Source organism: Syzygium oleosum, unplaced genomic scaffold (assembly GCF_021117445.2).
Source record: "Syzygium oleosum isolate NSW1041296 unplaced genomic scaffold, Sole_v2.1 Sole_v2.03, whole genome shotgun sequence".
Lineage (NCBI taxonomy): Eukaryota > Viridiplantae > Streptophyta > Magnoliopsida > Myrtales > Myrtaceae > Syzygium > Syzygium oleosum.
In genome coordinates this window covers 16,239,488-16,253,051 of record NW_026607487.1, presented here as the reverse complement: position 1 = coordinate 16,253,051, position 13,564 = coordinate 16,239,488, and the positions used below count along the sequence as shown (strand labels likewise).

General features: G+C 40.0%; 1 protein-coding gene across 1 annotated transcript; it reads right to left on the bottom strand.

The window, feature by feature from the left end:
• Positions 1–44: 44 nt before the first annotated feature.
• On the bottom strand, positions 45–4,631 carry LOC115671754 (ninja-family protein AFP3-like). The gene is made up of 2 exons (XM_030593389.2): positions 3,686–4,631; positions 45–664 (listed from the first exon to the last, which is right to left on the bottom strand). Exons 1-2 carry the CDS (start codon positions 4,224–4,226, stop codon positions 267–269), a joined length of 939 nt encoding a protein of 312 aa, XP_030449249.1. The 5' UTR covers positions 4,227–4,631; the 3' UTR covers positions 45–266.
• Positions 4,632–13,564: the final 8,933 nt, after the last annotated feature.

Here is a 13,564-nt window from a genome sequence, read left to right as displayed (position 1 = left end):
ATTGTTCTATCCATCTTAATTGCCAAATTCTGATTAACGGTCAATTAACCAAAATGATTCCGGGCCGCAAGATCCGAATTCCGAGATCAATTTCTTCTATGGTGAATGTACAGATTTGATCATGCATCATTTCAAATTTGTAAACAATATGAAACATGCTCGATCTTCGAATAAGCCCTATTTTCATTCGAGTTCCTCCGCATCCTCCCCTTGCTCCCGAACCAATTTTAAGGTGTGCTTATGAAGCAACAGATGAGCGACAGAGTTTACCGCGGAAAAGGACCTGGGTTCGGGTTTATGACAATATGCCTGAGAGGATGAGCGACCTCGCCTCCACCGGCGTGCTTCACAAACTCCGCCGGAGAGTAGAAGCTCCCGTGGCACACGCACATTATCCGGACTTCCTCCCCTTTCCCGTACTTGTAGAGGATCCCATCGACTCTCCGCCCATTCGGACCCTCACCCTTCGTGAAGACACAAGGCATGTCCTCCATCGTGCTGGTGCTGGTTTCCTTGCCCCTGCTCTCGGAAGAATCGGGTCCCTGGGTGCTCGTCATCTGTTCTACCGAGACTCCCCCGGATGAACCAACGGTGTCCTGACTAACCCGCTGTTGCAGTGTCTGACTGCCAAGGGAGCTTCTTGCATCGCTGCAGCCGCTTGATCCTGATATAGAAGATCCATATGATGACCTTAGCCAGTAATTAATCCTCCATTATTCTTGTTATTTATATTTTTTGCCCTCGACATATGTTAGTTTCATAGCAAAGGCAAAATAAAGAAAAAAGCTTCGTCTAGTTGTACAGGTTCTATGTGTCTGCATCTACAAGCTACTTTTGACTTCATACATTAAAGGATATAAGAGATTCATGTGATCGTATTTGTCAAAAGATCAAACAAACAACATAAATGAGTTCTGGAAAATTTACAGCAAGACAAAAGTCAAACATAGAAGTCGCTCCAGAGTAGTTTTAACTTGACATTATGTAACACGCGGTATGCAAAACGAACCGAGTAATCAGCAGACAGGGCAGAAAATATACACACATTTCCCAGAGAGAGAGAGAGAGAGAGAAGCTTACATCAATCAATGGCATGAGAGAACAAAACTGAGAAATCTACTGAGTCAAGTCATAATTCGCAGCTCTAACAGCAATGTGCTCTAGGACATTTCCAGAGTGAAAAGCTTCAGAATATCCGAATCCAATGGATTACTGTGCGCACTCGGGTGACTAGTATTATCCAAAAGATTCAGTATTGAAGTTCCACAGTTACTGGAGTAGCAACATCTCCTGCAGAATGTCTGGTTCCTCTCTATTTTTTCCCCAATAAGATAGGAATTTTCACAGATACAGAAACGCAGCAATAGACCATTCCTACTACAGGCCCCTGATTCCAATAAGCACCACCTCATTAGCTCATACACCCCAATTGCACTCGGTGACTATTCTCTTTCTATTGTCCTTAACTGTATAATCTGCTGGTAATCCTGTCTAACTGTAAGCTAGAAAACAACACTTTGTATGGAATTAGAAACATCAAATTACCATCAGGAGGATCTTTCTTGCTGTTCAACTATAATCTCTCGGACTTCTCCGATATCCTTCCTTGGAAGTTTGATGAATCACTTTCCATAAATTTTATGTACTGTAAGAGCCCTCCATAGTCTCCAATAGCGCTTTTCAAGCTACAAGTCACAGACATTGCAAAACTAACTTGATCTTTTGCTAGACCCCATGGGTTTGATTAGGCTCATCAATTCCCCATACCATCCAAAGTGTAAACAATTCCATTTTGAGCCAATCACTCGGCCTTTGGTTTACACTATACCAGGTCCACGAGGTGAGCCGGGTGCTTCATAATCCTAACCTTCCTTGTTGAAAAAATAATGGTGTTTTTTGAACTACAAGCACAAGAACATCCCAGGATGCAATCATTTCCTAAAACATAACATTTATTACAGTGGTTTTACTCTTTCTTATAAGCTGAAGAAAAATGTCCTTCAACATTCTCTAAGCATGTCAGAAAGAAGACTAATCAACTGTTACCACGTCAAATGGTGAATTGCATCCTTTTAAAGGGGATGAATAACAAAATATTTGATTGGAACCAAAGTGGAGGTATGAACTAGAAGGTAATTTTCCATTTTACTGTAAGATTCTGCAAAAATAACATACATTGCATAGCCGAAAATGCACTTTCATCACTCCAACAGTTTGACAGAGTCGCGAGAAAGTGAACCAATGTAACTACTAAAATAATCTTTGCTTCCACAGCACTAGATAACCAGGAATGTCAAAGAGGGATTCTAGGAAACTAGATTCGAAGTCCTCTATGAAACCATTTCTTAGAACAATGTCAATGTCATACCAACAAATTTTAGCGGCCCTATCTAGCTATGCTCCTGCTCTCTGTACTGAAAATAATAACAGGCATTTGCTCGTCAGTCTTCCAAAATAAGCATCCTGATTAAACATTTTTTAATTTAGTAGTAGGCCACGTTTGCTTCTTGTCTACAAATAGTTTTTACTTCAAGAATAAGAATTCCCTGAGTAAGACCAGTGCTATATTAATCTCGGGAGGAGCCATACCTAAAAATGTCCGGATTCCAAGGTTAGAACCATGTCATGCTTCGAGCAAAATTCTACTTGACTGAAATGAATTTGTAGATCAGAACTTCCGGTGATCGCCTATACCCTCTCATACAAAAATCTTGACCAGCACATCTCAGAGCCCCACCCCAGTTTTCTTCTCTCAGTTCCAATGTGTTACATTGTCCTATTTGGACTCTTGGTTCTTCAGTTCGACTGTCATCTTTCCATCCTAAATGAGTCTCAACTGGAGCTGACTCCATAGGCAACTCAACAGGTGCTAGAGAAAGAATTAGCTGCTATTTTAAAAATATGAACCTGAAAAGTTCCTAGTGTTAGGTGAGAAATATCTAGAAAGAAAACTTTCTGATTACTTCAACAAGCAATGAACTCACATATTCAAACTGTTTGGTGGCCAAGAGATTATAGCAACAGTCCTAGGAATTCACATGGTCTTTGTCAAGACTTGTATACCTCAAGTTAAGGCTTTCAAATCAGCTTTTTGTGTTGCCCTATATTTGACATAAATTATCGATAGTCTTATCAATGGAAACTCATACAGACTCCCGAATCACGGCACCCGATCGACCCACACCATTCAATCACACACTAACCTTGTTTTCATCCTTCTTCCAAAATTGATGAAATGTAACACTCAATAATTGATTCGGGTGGACAAAAATGTCGAGGCCACAGTTCGCATAAAACCCTACCTAAGGATGATATCGAACACAAAAACCACCCAAGCACATAGTTAATTTCATTTCTTGTGCACGTTCTTCCACTGATGCCTATGGATATATGGTACTCTAGGAACAGAATCATCCGACCCAAAGTCAATCCGACTCTCAGTAATAGACCTAAAACAACCAAAACAAAACCCCCAGCAAAAAGAATGGACACAAAAGTGGAACTTTTTTTGGCCAAGCTTACCTACCAAAACAAGAAACATCCAGAGACAAATCCAGAGAGAAAAAAAATAATTGCAGACACCGACAACCTCAAATTACACAAATTCCGCACAAAGTAGATAAAACCAAATTCTTAAGTGTCTAGTAAAACGGCGACAAGAGCACGGCAACAGCAAGGACATTACCTTGTTTAGCAGCCGGAACACCCACCTGGGTCTCGATCTCGAGCTTATCATCCTTCACGCTCCGCTGCTTCTCCGACCGCCTCCGCTTCGCCTCCATCCGCCGCAGCGTCTGCAGCTCCTTCCTCTTCCTCCATTCCTCCTCCGTCTCCGTCGGGAGGGAGCTGCTCCTCACCAGGGCCGTGTAAGACGGCGTGGGCGGCGTCGTCCTCGCCGCCGAATCGTCCTCCCTGAACAGCGGGAACGACCCGGCAATGGAGGACGATCTGGTCAGCCTCTTGGAGCTCTTGTCGACCCCGAATCGGCCCCCCAGCGAGAGCCCCAGGCTCAGCTCGAGCTCCTCCGTTTCTTGGTTCGGCGTCCTGTACTCCGACGACGGGCGCGACTGCGACTGCGACTGCGACTGCGACGCGGCACCGCTGCCGGACGTGCTCGACGACGACGACGTAAATCTCTGAAGCAGATCTCTCGGGAACCTCTCGAGGCGCAGGGAGACGTTCTCCATTGGACTGCTGGTCCTCCGAACTTCTTTCCCGTCGCCCATGTCCCCCGTTCTCGCTACGCAAGCGGACGCTCGCCCCCGCTCCGCCTATGACTCCTTGGACGACGAACCGTGCGACGACGCTGGCCTTTCGAGGGGAAGAGCCGTTCCATTTGCAGAAGAAGCAGCAGCACCACCTCGACTTCCTCGTCGAAGAAGGCCCGTCGTGGAAGCCGGGCGACGAATCATGAAAATCAAGAACCCAGATGAATATTCAGACCAAAGATAGGAAAATTTCTCCGAGATTTTCTTCCCCCTTTTGGTTTCCGCGGGGGGGGGGGGGGCAAAGCAATAATGGGCAGAGATTATCGTCCCGTTTCGCTGACCATTACCGCGAAAAGAGGAAGGGTCAAACACGCAACGAAGAAGAAGAAGGAATGGAAGAACAGGGGAAGCGAAGCAGGATGATGAAGGAAGGGTGGGGGGTGGGGGAACAGAGAAACTGAAAGCGGAAGAGCAATGGAATGGAATGATGGGGGGGGGGGGGGAGTACGTGTTACGGTGTTAGAGAGAGAGAAGAGGGGGAGGGAGGAGGGGGTGTGGTGTGACGGAAATGCCCTTGGTGTTTGGACAAGAAAGTACCTAGAAAGGACAAGCGTCGATCCTGAAGTAGCGCCTGGTCGACACGTGGTCTGACCGAGCACGGTGCGCGCACTGGCGATTGCCTTTCTTCCCCCTTCTCTCTCTCTCTCTCTCTTTATTTATTCATTAAATTTCTCTTTCCTTTCGAGACCGATGCGTTTTCCCAAGGGGGAAAAAAACAAAACAAAACAAACAAAAACTCCGTGGTGCAAACAAAGAAAAAAAGTTTATTTTATTTAGATGAATAAATTAAAAATAATTGTCTGATCGCAACAATTTATGGATGAATTTTAAATTATATTTTATAGGAATAACGACATAAATAGTTTCTGAACTTCGCATCGATATGTACCGTGATCCCTTTAGCCTAATAAGCAAGTTGTCCCATATCACGTTGAATAAATTAAAAATTCGTAAATTCACATTATACGTTGGGTCAAAATCTTGAAATCGTTTGTAATATTTTTCCCATTTTATATAATATTCTCATGACAAATTAACTTAATACGGCCAAACCAACTTTCTTTCCGTTTTTTCCCAAAAGAAATAATTATGATAAAAAAAGGAGAAGAAAGGAATAGCATAAAAAAGGGGTGCCTCCGTTGCTGGTCGGGAAGGGGAGAGCCTACCAATGGTCTGTCCAAGTAGGGGAACAAGTTGAGGGGGAGGGGTAGCGGGGGGACACGTGTCGCGAGGCGGGGGGCGGTGCAGGCTGACTGGGAACACGTGTTCCCGCTCGACATAATTGAGGGGGCGAAACCCCACGTGTCGTAATTCCTTTGGCTTTCCGAAGATGCGGCGTTGGATTTTGTGCCCCGCGAATTTCTCCCCTCTTTTGCCCTCCCCCCTTCCTTAGCTGTCTCTGACTTCGACCCCCACCCGCACAAAAAAAAAAAAGAGGAAACAACGTCCTTTCTTTCGCCTTTTTAGAAACAACGCCTTTTCAACTCATATTAAAAGAAGACGAACTACTGATCGACACAAAAGAGAGGAAAAAAAAAAAGGGACGAACTGGTTTTTATTTGGAATAATGACACAAACTATTCTAAATTTTGGCTCGATAAGTAACGTGGTTTATTTATAAATTTTTAATTTGTTCAATGTGATTCGTTAATTTTGACTCGGCGTGCAATGTGGTTCCTGAATTTTTAATTTGTCCTATGTGATTCCCAAACTTTTGGTCCCCAAGCAGTTCGTCTTTTTTTTTTTTTCAGGGACCACGTTGTACGTTGGGTTAAAGTTAATGGATCACGTTGAACAGATTAAAAGTTCAAGGACCACATTGCACATTGAGCCAAAGTTCGGGAATTGTTTATGTCATTTTCCCTTTTATTTCCGCATTATGTTTCATGTGAACATTTTTCGGGGCTGAGATCAAAGATCAAGACATAGCATATTGTCCGAGGCTGCCACAACATAATTTTACATATAAATATTTTAGTCGAACCGACCCCCCTGCCCGCCCCAGACCAAAGTCGAGCGACACTCACTTTAGTGCCATGACTTTTTTTTCTATCACTTGAGTAACATCGCTTATGTATCGCGTTCACTTAAGTACCATAACTTTTTTTTTCGGATCACTTAAGTGCTATATGACTTTTCAATCGATCACTTAAGTGTCATAATTATAGAAAAACGTTCACTACAAATTTCACGCCATATCTGACTTCGAGTACCTGAATGAACGTTTTTAAAAAGTTTATAGCACTAAGTAATCATTAAAAAGTTTTTTTTTCTTTTTTTTGTTTCGACCAAAAAAAAGGAACACTTTTTAAAAGTTGTGGCACTTAAGCACTCGAAAAAAAGTTATGGCTCTCAAGTGAGCGTCATAAGAAAATTATTGTACTTAAAATATTCTTATCACGTCCTCTTGGTGAACGACGATTAACCAGTAAAAAGCAGTAAAGTCGTACACTTCATGCGGAGAACCAACCCAAAGAAATGAAGATTGTCAGTGAAAATTAATTATAACTAAGGCTTCGTTGGTTTCGAGAAAAATAAATAATTTGAAAAGAATTTTTCAAAAAATAGTTGTTTGTATCGCTTAGGATAATCAGTCGATGAGAAACGTTTTCATTATCAATAATAATTTATAGTTAAATACCTTCATGAAAGATAAAATTATTTTCTACTCATTTGTTTTTGTAAGTGATTCGATTGAATTTTCAGGGAAATATTTTTTTCGTGAAAAAAATAGAGCCTAAACTAATAGAAATTACTAGCTATAGTAATAGTAGGAAAGTACTTCTTTCCAACTTAAAAGCTACTTATCGCATTGAAAAAGTCATTATGTAACCATCAAAATGTTGAAATTTGTTTTCCGATATGAAAAGTTACAAACAACATGAATAGGCCACTAATTTTTGGGGCTTATTTGGTGTGACTATTTAGGGATAATAAAAAAAATAGTTTCTGAACTTTGGTCCAATATGTAATTTGGTCCCTGAACTTTTAATTTGTTCATTATGGTTTATGAACTTTCGGTACGTGTTCAATTTAGTCCCCGAACTATATGAAAATATTCAATGTAATTCCTGAACTTGAATTAATTGAAAGATTACATTGAACATTTTCATATATTTTAGAGATCAAATTGAATATGTACCGAAAGTTCAGGGATTAAATTGAACAAATTAAAAATTCATGGACCATATTGCACATTGGATTAAAGTTCAGGGACCGCATTGAACAAATTAAAAGTTCAGGGATCAAATTGCACATTGGGCCAAAGTTCTGGAGTTATTTGTGTCATTTTCCCGACTATTTATTAGTTACTTATTGGTTGGCCAAAAATTAAAATAGTTACTTATGACTTTTATTTATGAGTTTTTCCGTAAAATTTAGAAATGAAAGGATTACTTAGTTTTAAAAAGATTTTGATAAATTATGTACGAATTTGTTTTGCCGTAATTTTTCTCACGACAAAATACATTTCGCCAAAAGTCGTTTTTTGATTTTTATTTGAAGGAGACAGGTTTTGCACTGACTCCGGTCAAGATATATCATGCTTGAATGAGGAAATCAACCACTTCAATTCAAACGGAGCTATACAAGTGCAAATCGTGCCGAAATTTAATCGACCAAAAGGCTTGTAAAGTACAATAACTACAACAAAACCTAACGTAAACAAATCGTGCAGGAATTTAAATGACGACAAAGCCTTTACGCCGGAATTTAATCGACGACACAACACCCTGGATATTGAATCTTGCCGGAATTTAATCAACGATGCGGATTTGAAAATTATAGTTAAGAAACACGCCGGAATTTAATCAATGACATGAGTCTGAAATATTAAAGTAAAGAGAAAATAGCCGAAAGATAATATATTTGTTTGATTTGTGTGAGTGAATCTTTCAAAGAGTGCGATGTGGTTATTTAAAGCCTACGATCGACAGTTATCAACGGAAGTTACAAAATGGAGGTTATAAACAGATTTTACAAACGGTTACCGAACGGTTGCAACGACACTTACATTGATTCCACCATCTTGGCGATTTCTTCGACTCCACCATCTTGACTTTTGCTTTATTCTACTACGTTTTGGTTATTTCTTTAACGGTTGTATCCGAGATTGTCGACTCCACTTTTTGCCGACTCCTTCAAGTTGTTGATTCATCACGTTATCAATTTATCAAGTTATCGATAATTCTGTTCATAAATGGCCAAACTATGCTCTCATTGACTAAATCTATCACATATCGATAATAACAAAAACCGGTCATTTTTTTATGTAAATATATTAAACCATTGTTTTGTATATATTTTGATAGGTCGCAAACCCTTTTCTTTAAATAAAATTCAGTGAAAGCTCGTTTAACTGCCATCTACTTTATATTCTGCAGATGCCCCCCATTTATATGATTCTCTCGACCTCGTGATATGCCTACAAGCTCCATCGTCCATGCGAAGTCTCGCGTTCATCATCCATTGGAAGCCCCGCATGAATTCCTCAGCATCTATTCCGTCGAATTGTTACGACGGGAGCATGCCCACCGCACGTTTGAATGACAAGGCCATGAGCACTAGAAGTGCATGATCGTTGCTTGTGTAGACGGAACTCCATTGTCCCTCGACAAGCTAGGTGAAAAGTTTTAAGCCGAGAAATAGGTCGAGGTCGAGATTCTTTATGCGAGAGTTATACAATAACAGAGGCCCGGCTGAGTGGTTGTGAGGCAGCCTAGTCCTGTGAAGATTTACCCGACAACGCTGAGCCTGTCACTCCTGGGGGAGTTGCCGACTCATGCAAGGTCCCGACCCCCGCGTTGCTGCCGAGCCGAGTCGACTTGCCCGATCTCCTTCCTGCCCATACCAGATCCGGCTTTGCCGCAGCAGGCGGTGGCGCTACCTGAGAGCCCTAGGTACATCGGCAATGACTATGTCGTACTGAGGGCCAGGGTTGAGTTCTTGCAGTTCCAGACGGAGTTCGTGGCTGTGATGCAGGGCCGTGTCTTCCTCCACCCATGATTGGAGTTGTCCTGACTAGTTTTCTCATCGGTGGGTGGGTAACAAAAGTGCGCAATGTCCTCCTTTTATAACCCTCGAATTATAAAATTAGATGGGAGAGCTTTTCCACCGACCGGTGATTAAGGAAAATATGGCACCTAGTTTCGTCGAAAATGGTCATCGACAAAATACCTTCCACCGAACATCTACGAAGAGACAGGTTTCTGTTCCGGACAGGAGTATCAATGAATCACAAGGAACAAATACCTTTCGTCGAAATTTAATCGACGATAAAGTGAGATGATGAGAGATAGTACACCAGAATTTAATTGACGACGAATGATTCGTTTGTTTCGCGGAAAACTTAATGATAAAGGAAAATATTTTATGAAAAATTATTTTCCAGGAAAACGCTTAGTTTTTCTTTATTTGGTAATACACTATGGGAATTATTTTCTGATGTTTGTATATCATTGGAAAATAATTTCAATCTCATAACTTTATTTCTGGCAAAAAAAATCGAATTTCTTAATATTTTTATTTTAAGAATCGATTTTTTTTATTTTTTTTCTTTTCTTTTTTTGAAAAAATTGGAATTTTTTATAATTTTATAAATTCTTTTTTCTCTTTTCTTTTTTCTTTTTTCTTTTTTCCTTTCTTTCCTTTTCTTTTTTCTCCTTACTCCGCCACAACCGGTTGGCAACGACCACCGACAAGCTTGAGGCTCGCCCGACAATGGCCACAAGCGAGCTCGAGCTTGTCGGGCTCTCCGGCCTCGACAGAGCTCGGGCTGGCGAGCTCGAGGCTCGCTGCCAGAGGCCGCGAGTTCACCAGCCTAGGGCAAGCTTGAGGCTCATCGCCAGAGGCCACTGCGAGCTCATCGACCTAGGGTGAGCTCGCCGGCGACCGGCCGAGGACGAAGAAAAAGGAAGAAAAAGAAAAGAAAAGAAAAGAATAAATAATAAATAATTCAATTTTTATAAAAATAATAAAATGATTTTTTAAAAAATAAAAATTCAAAATTTTTAAATAAATATTTTTATAAGAACAAACATTTCATTAATTAAGGACCCGAGCTCGAGCGCCGAGGATATGCGCATGGCCATTGTGGACTCAGGCCGGAGGGTCAGGATTAGAGCTCGATCATCGGCGACCTAAGCACGGCCTTTTATCAACCCGAGTTTGGGTGTCGGAGCATCGAGTACAGGCACCAGGGGTTCGAGCTCAACCTCGATGGACCTGGGCGTAGGTGCCAAGGGCCCGGGCCCTGGACTGAGAGGTCTCGAGCTTGGCCGCCGAGACGTGAGCCTGAATGTCGGTACTTGGGAATCAAGGTTGGGGTTTTCGTGCACAAGTGTAGAGTTTCGGATCCAAGCGTCGATAGCTGTCATATTTTGGAACACGTTTTTCGGTTCTTTCAAAGAGGAAATCATTTTCCTAAATTTAAGCTTTGGTAAGAAAAACTTTTTCGTTGACTAGGAAAACATTTTCTGTTGACTCATTTTTTCTAAGCAAACTAAATACCAGAAAATGAGAAAAGTGTTTTTTCAGAAAATATTTTTCACGAAACAAACAGACCCAAAGATCTGAAAACTACTACTAAAGTATGAGAATTGAAAGATAATTGAAAGAGATAATAAAAAAAGGTTTTTTTGTTGATTGATCGGGCTTTACAATGAGTACGATGCGGCTATTTAAAACTTACAATTGACGGTTACAGAATGAGGTTGCACAATTCAAATAAATAAATTACTTCCCGGTCTCTTATTATCTAGAAACACTTGAGCTTGAAAATATCTTTACTCATCAGTTACAGTCATTAATGTCAATGACTTCGTGCCCAAATAATTAATATTAGCTCTCATCAATTGCACGTCGATGACTTCATTTTCAGATAACTGATGTTTACTCTTATTGGCTGCACATCGATATCGATGTCAATGACTTCATCCCAAATAACTTATATCTAGCAACACTTATTTAAAAAAACTCGAAATAATACTACTCATAAGTTACATGTTGATATTGATGTTGACAACTTATGCTGTTCATCAAACTCTACTAGCATTGACTAAATCCATCGCTTGTCAATTATAACAAAAAAAATTGGTCATTTTTGGGTGTCAGCACACACCTAACTCGGAATCTATTATACATAGCATGTCATCTCTGACGTGCGCAAGGCATGATTGGTGCTCCGACATCATTTGTTACAGCCCACTTTTCAATTCGGGTTGACAGAGTTCTTGAAGGGGAAAATCCAATCTCGAGATTCCAAAGTAAATATAATTTCTTGTCCGTTTTTTCCAGGTAAACGCCATCATAATCCTCTTGCCGAATTAAATTAGCACAACATAATATAACACAGACAACTTCAGTTCGGGAAAAGTACCGATTTAGTCCTAAATCTAGTGCATCCGTACCAATTTAGTCATAAATCTTTCAATTGAACCAATTTAGTTCTAAATTTTTTCACATTGGTACAAATTCAATTCATCCGGCCAATTTAAACAGAAAATCATTGATGTGGACGCTGACCGTCCTACGTGACACGAACGGCTGGCGCTGACGTGGACGTGCACAACTGCATGTACACATAGAAAAAGAAAATGAAACACCAGCCTCTCTCGTGAACTTGCGGATGTGTCACCTCCATGTTTTGTGAAATTTTAGTGGATGGCAATGATTGAATGACTACTATTCCAATTTCGAAAGAAGAATTTCAAAGGGATAATGGCACAAGCAATCCCTGAACTTTGACTCAATGTGCAATTTAATCTCTAAACTTTTAATTTGTTCAATGTAGTCCCTGAACTTTAGGCTAATGTTCAACGGGGTCCCTAAATTTTTATATTATTCAATATCATCCTTGAACTTATGATATATATTCAATTTAGTCCCTGAACTATATAAAAATTTTCAATATAGTTCCTCAACTTGAATTAATGGAAATGACTCCATTGCATATATTCATATAGTTCAGGGACTGAATTGAACATGTACCAAAAGTTCAGGGATGACATTGAACAAATTAAAAGTTCATGGACCATATTACACATTGGGTTAAAGTTCATGAATTATATTGAACAAATTACAAGTTCATGAATTAAATTACACATTAAATTAAAATTCAGGGACTAATTGTGTTATTTTGTCAATTTCAAAGGGATGGGCCATGGAAACTAAAGAATAACTGTTGTTCTTTTGGTGATTGAGCGAGCATAATTACATCCACGTGTGTGGTGAAGTCCTTCCAGTGGGAGACGGCCTGGAAAGGAGTGCACTCAAAAGCAATTCTAAATTCAGCTATCCGCCAATTTTGGGAATGCACGTGGTGCGTTGCATTTCTCTTTCCGATAATTTAAATTTATCGGGCAATCGGAATCAAATAAAAAATCAGATTTAACCTTTCTATGTGCCAATTCATGTGATGATTGAATCACCGTCTTTTCTTGTCGCCGGAAATGAAAATAGCGTTCGAATTAGTTGTTAATAATGATTTCGAATGTCGCTACACTTCGACGTCGTAATTTGTCTTCTGCTTCTACCCGTGATTTGCTATTCAAGACTTAATCACATGAACCCGTGATTGATTACCCTTGCCATGAGGGGACTTAGATTTTTTCAAAAGGTTTTGCTAGTGAAGTTCTTCGACTGTAAGACTAGTAAAAAGCAAGGAAGGCCATGACGAGATGTATCTAGGAAACAATCGAAAGCGTGGGGACACAGGAGGATTGCCCCTTGATTTCTCCTTCAATCATAAGATGCCGCGATAATTATTACTTTATGACTAGTAGAATGACCCTCGATGCTTGCCACGCGTGTCGAAATCGAAAGACATTTATTCGATAAATATTTCATGTGACGCCTATGTTGTTGATGTGTCCCAACAAGTCAATTATCACTGTTGAGAAAATGATTGTGTGTGCGCGTCACGATGAATAAGGGTTTTTTTTTATTATATACTATGTCATACTTATATGAACAAATATTGATTTATCATTATATAGCACGAAAATATAACAAAGTTGGTTTATCAAACTTCGTGTTTTATAAAATATTGCAATTAGAACAGGTGTACTTTCGTATGCAAATTTTACTCATTTTTAATATGATTAACGTAAACTCATGACAATCATGTTTTTATAAATACCGATAGTTTTTCACGTACTTTATAGAAAAAAATTAGGGTTAATAATACGAAAAACTCTAAACTGATACATTTGTGACAAATTTACTCCAAACTAAGACCACCAAAAATCTCAAACTGGTACATTTATAACAAATTTACCATCCGTTAATTTTCTGTTAAA

Coding starts and splice junctions, on each gene's coding strand:
- LOC115671754 (XM_030593389.2), bottom strand. CDS start 4,226: ATGGGCGACGGGAAAGAAGTTCGGAGGACCAGCAGTCCAATGGAGAAC. Junction 665..3,685: donor TGTTCCGGCTGCTAAACAAG/GTAATGTCCTTG, acceptor CTTCTATATCAG/GATCAAGCGGCTGCAGCGAT.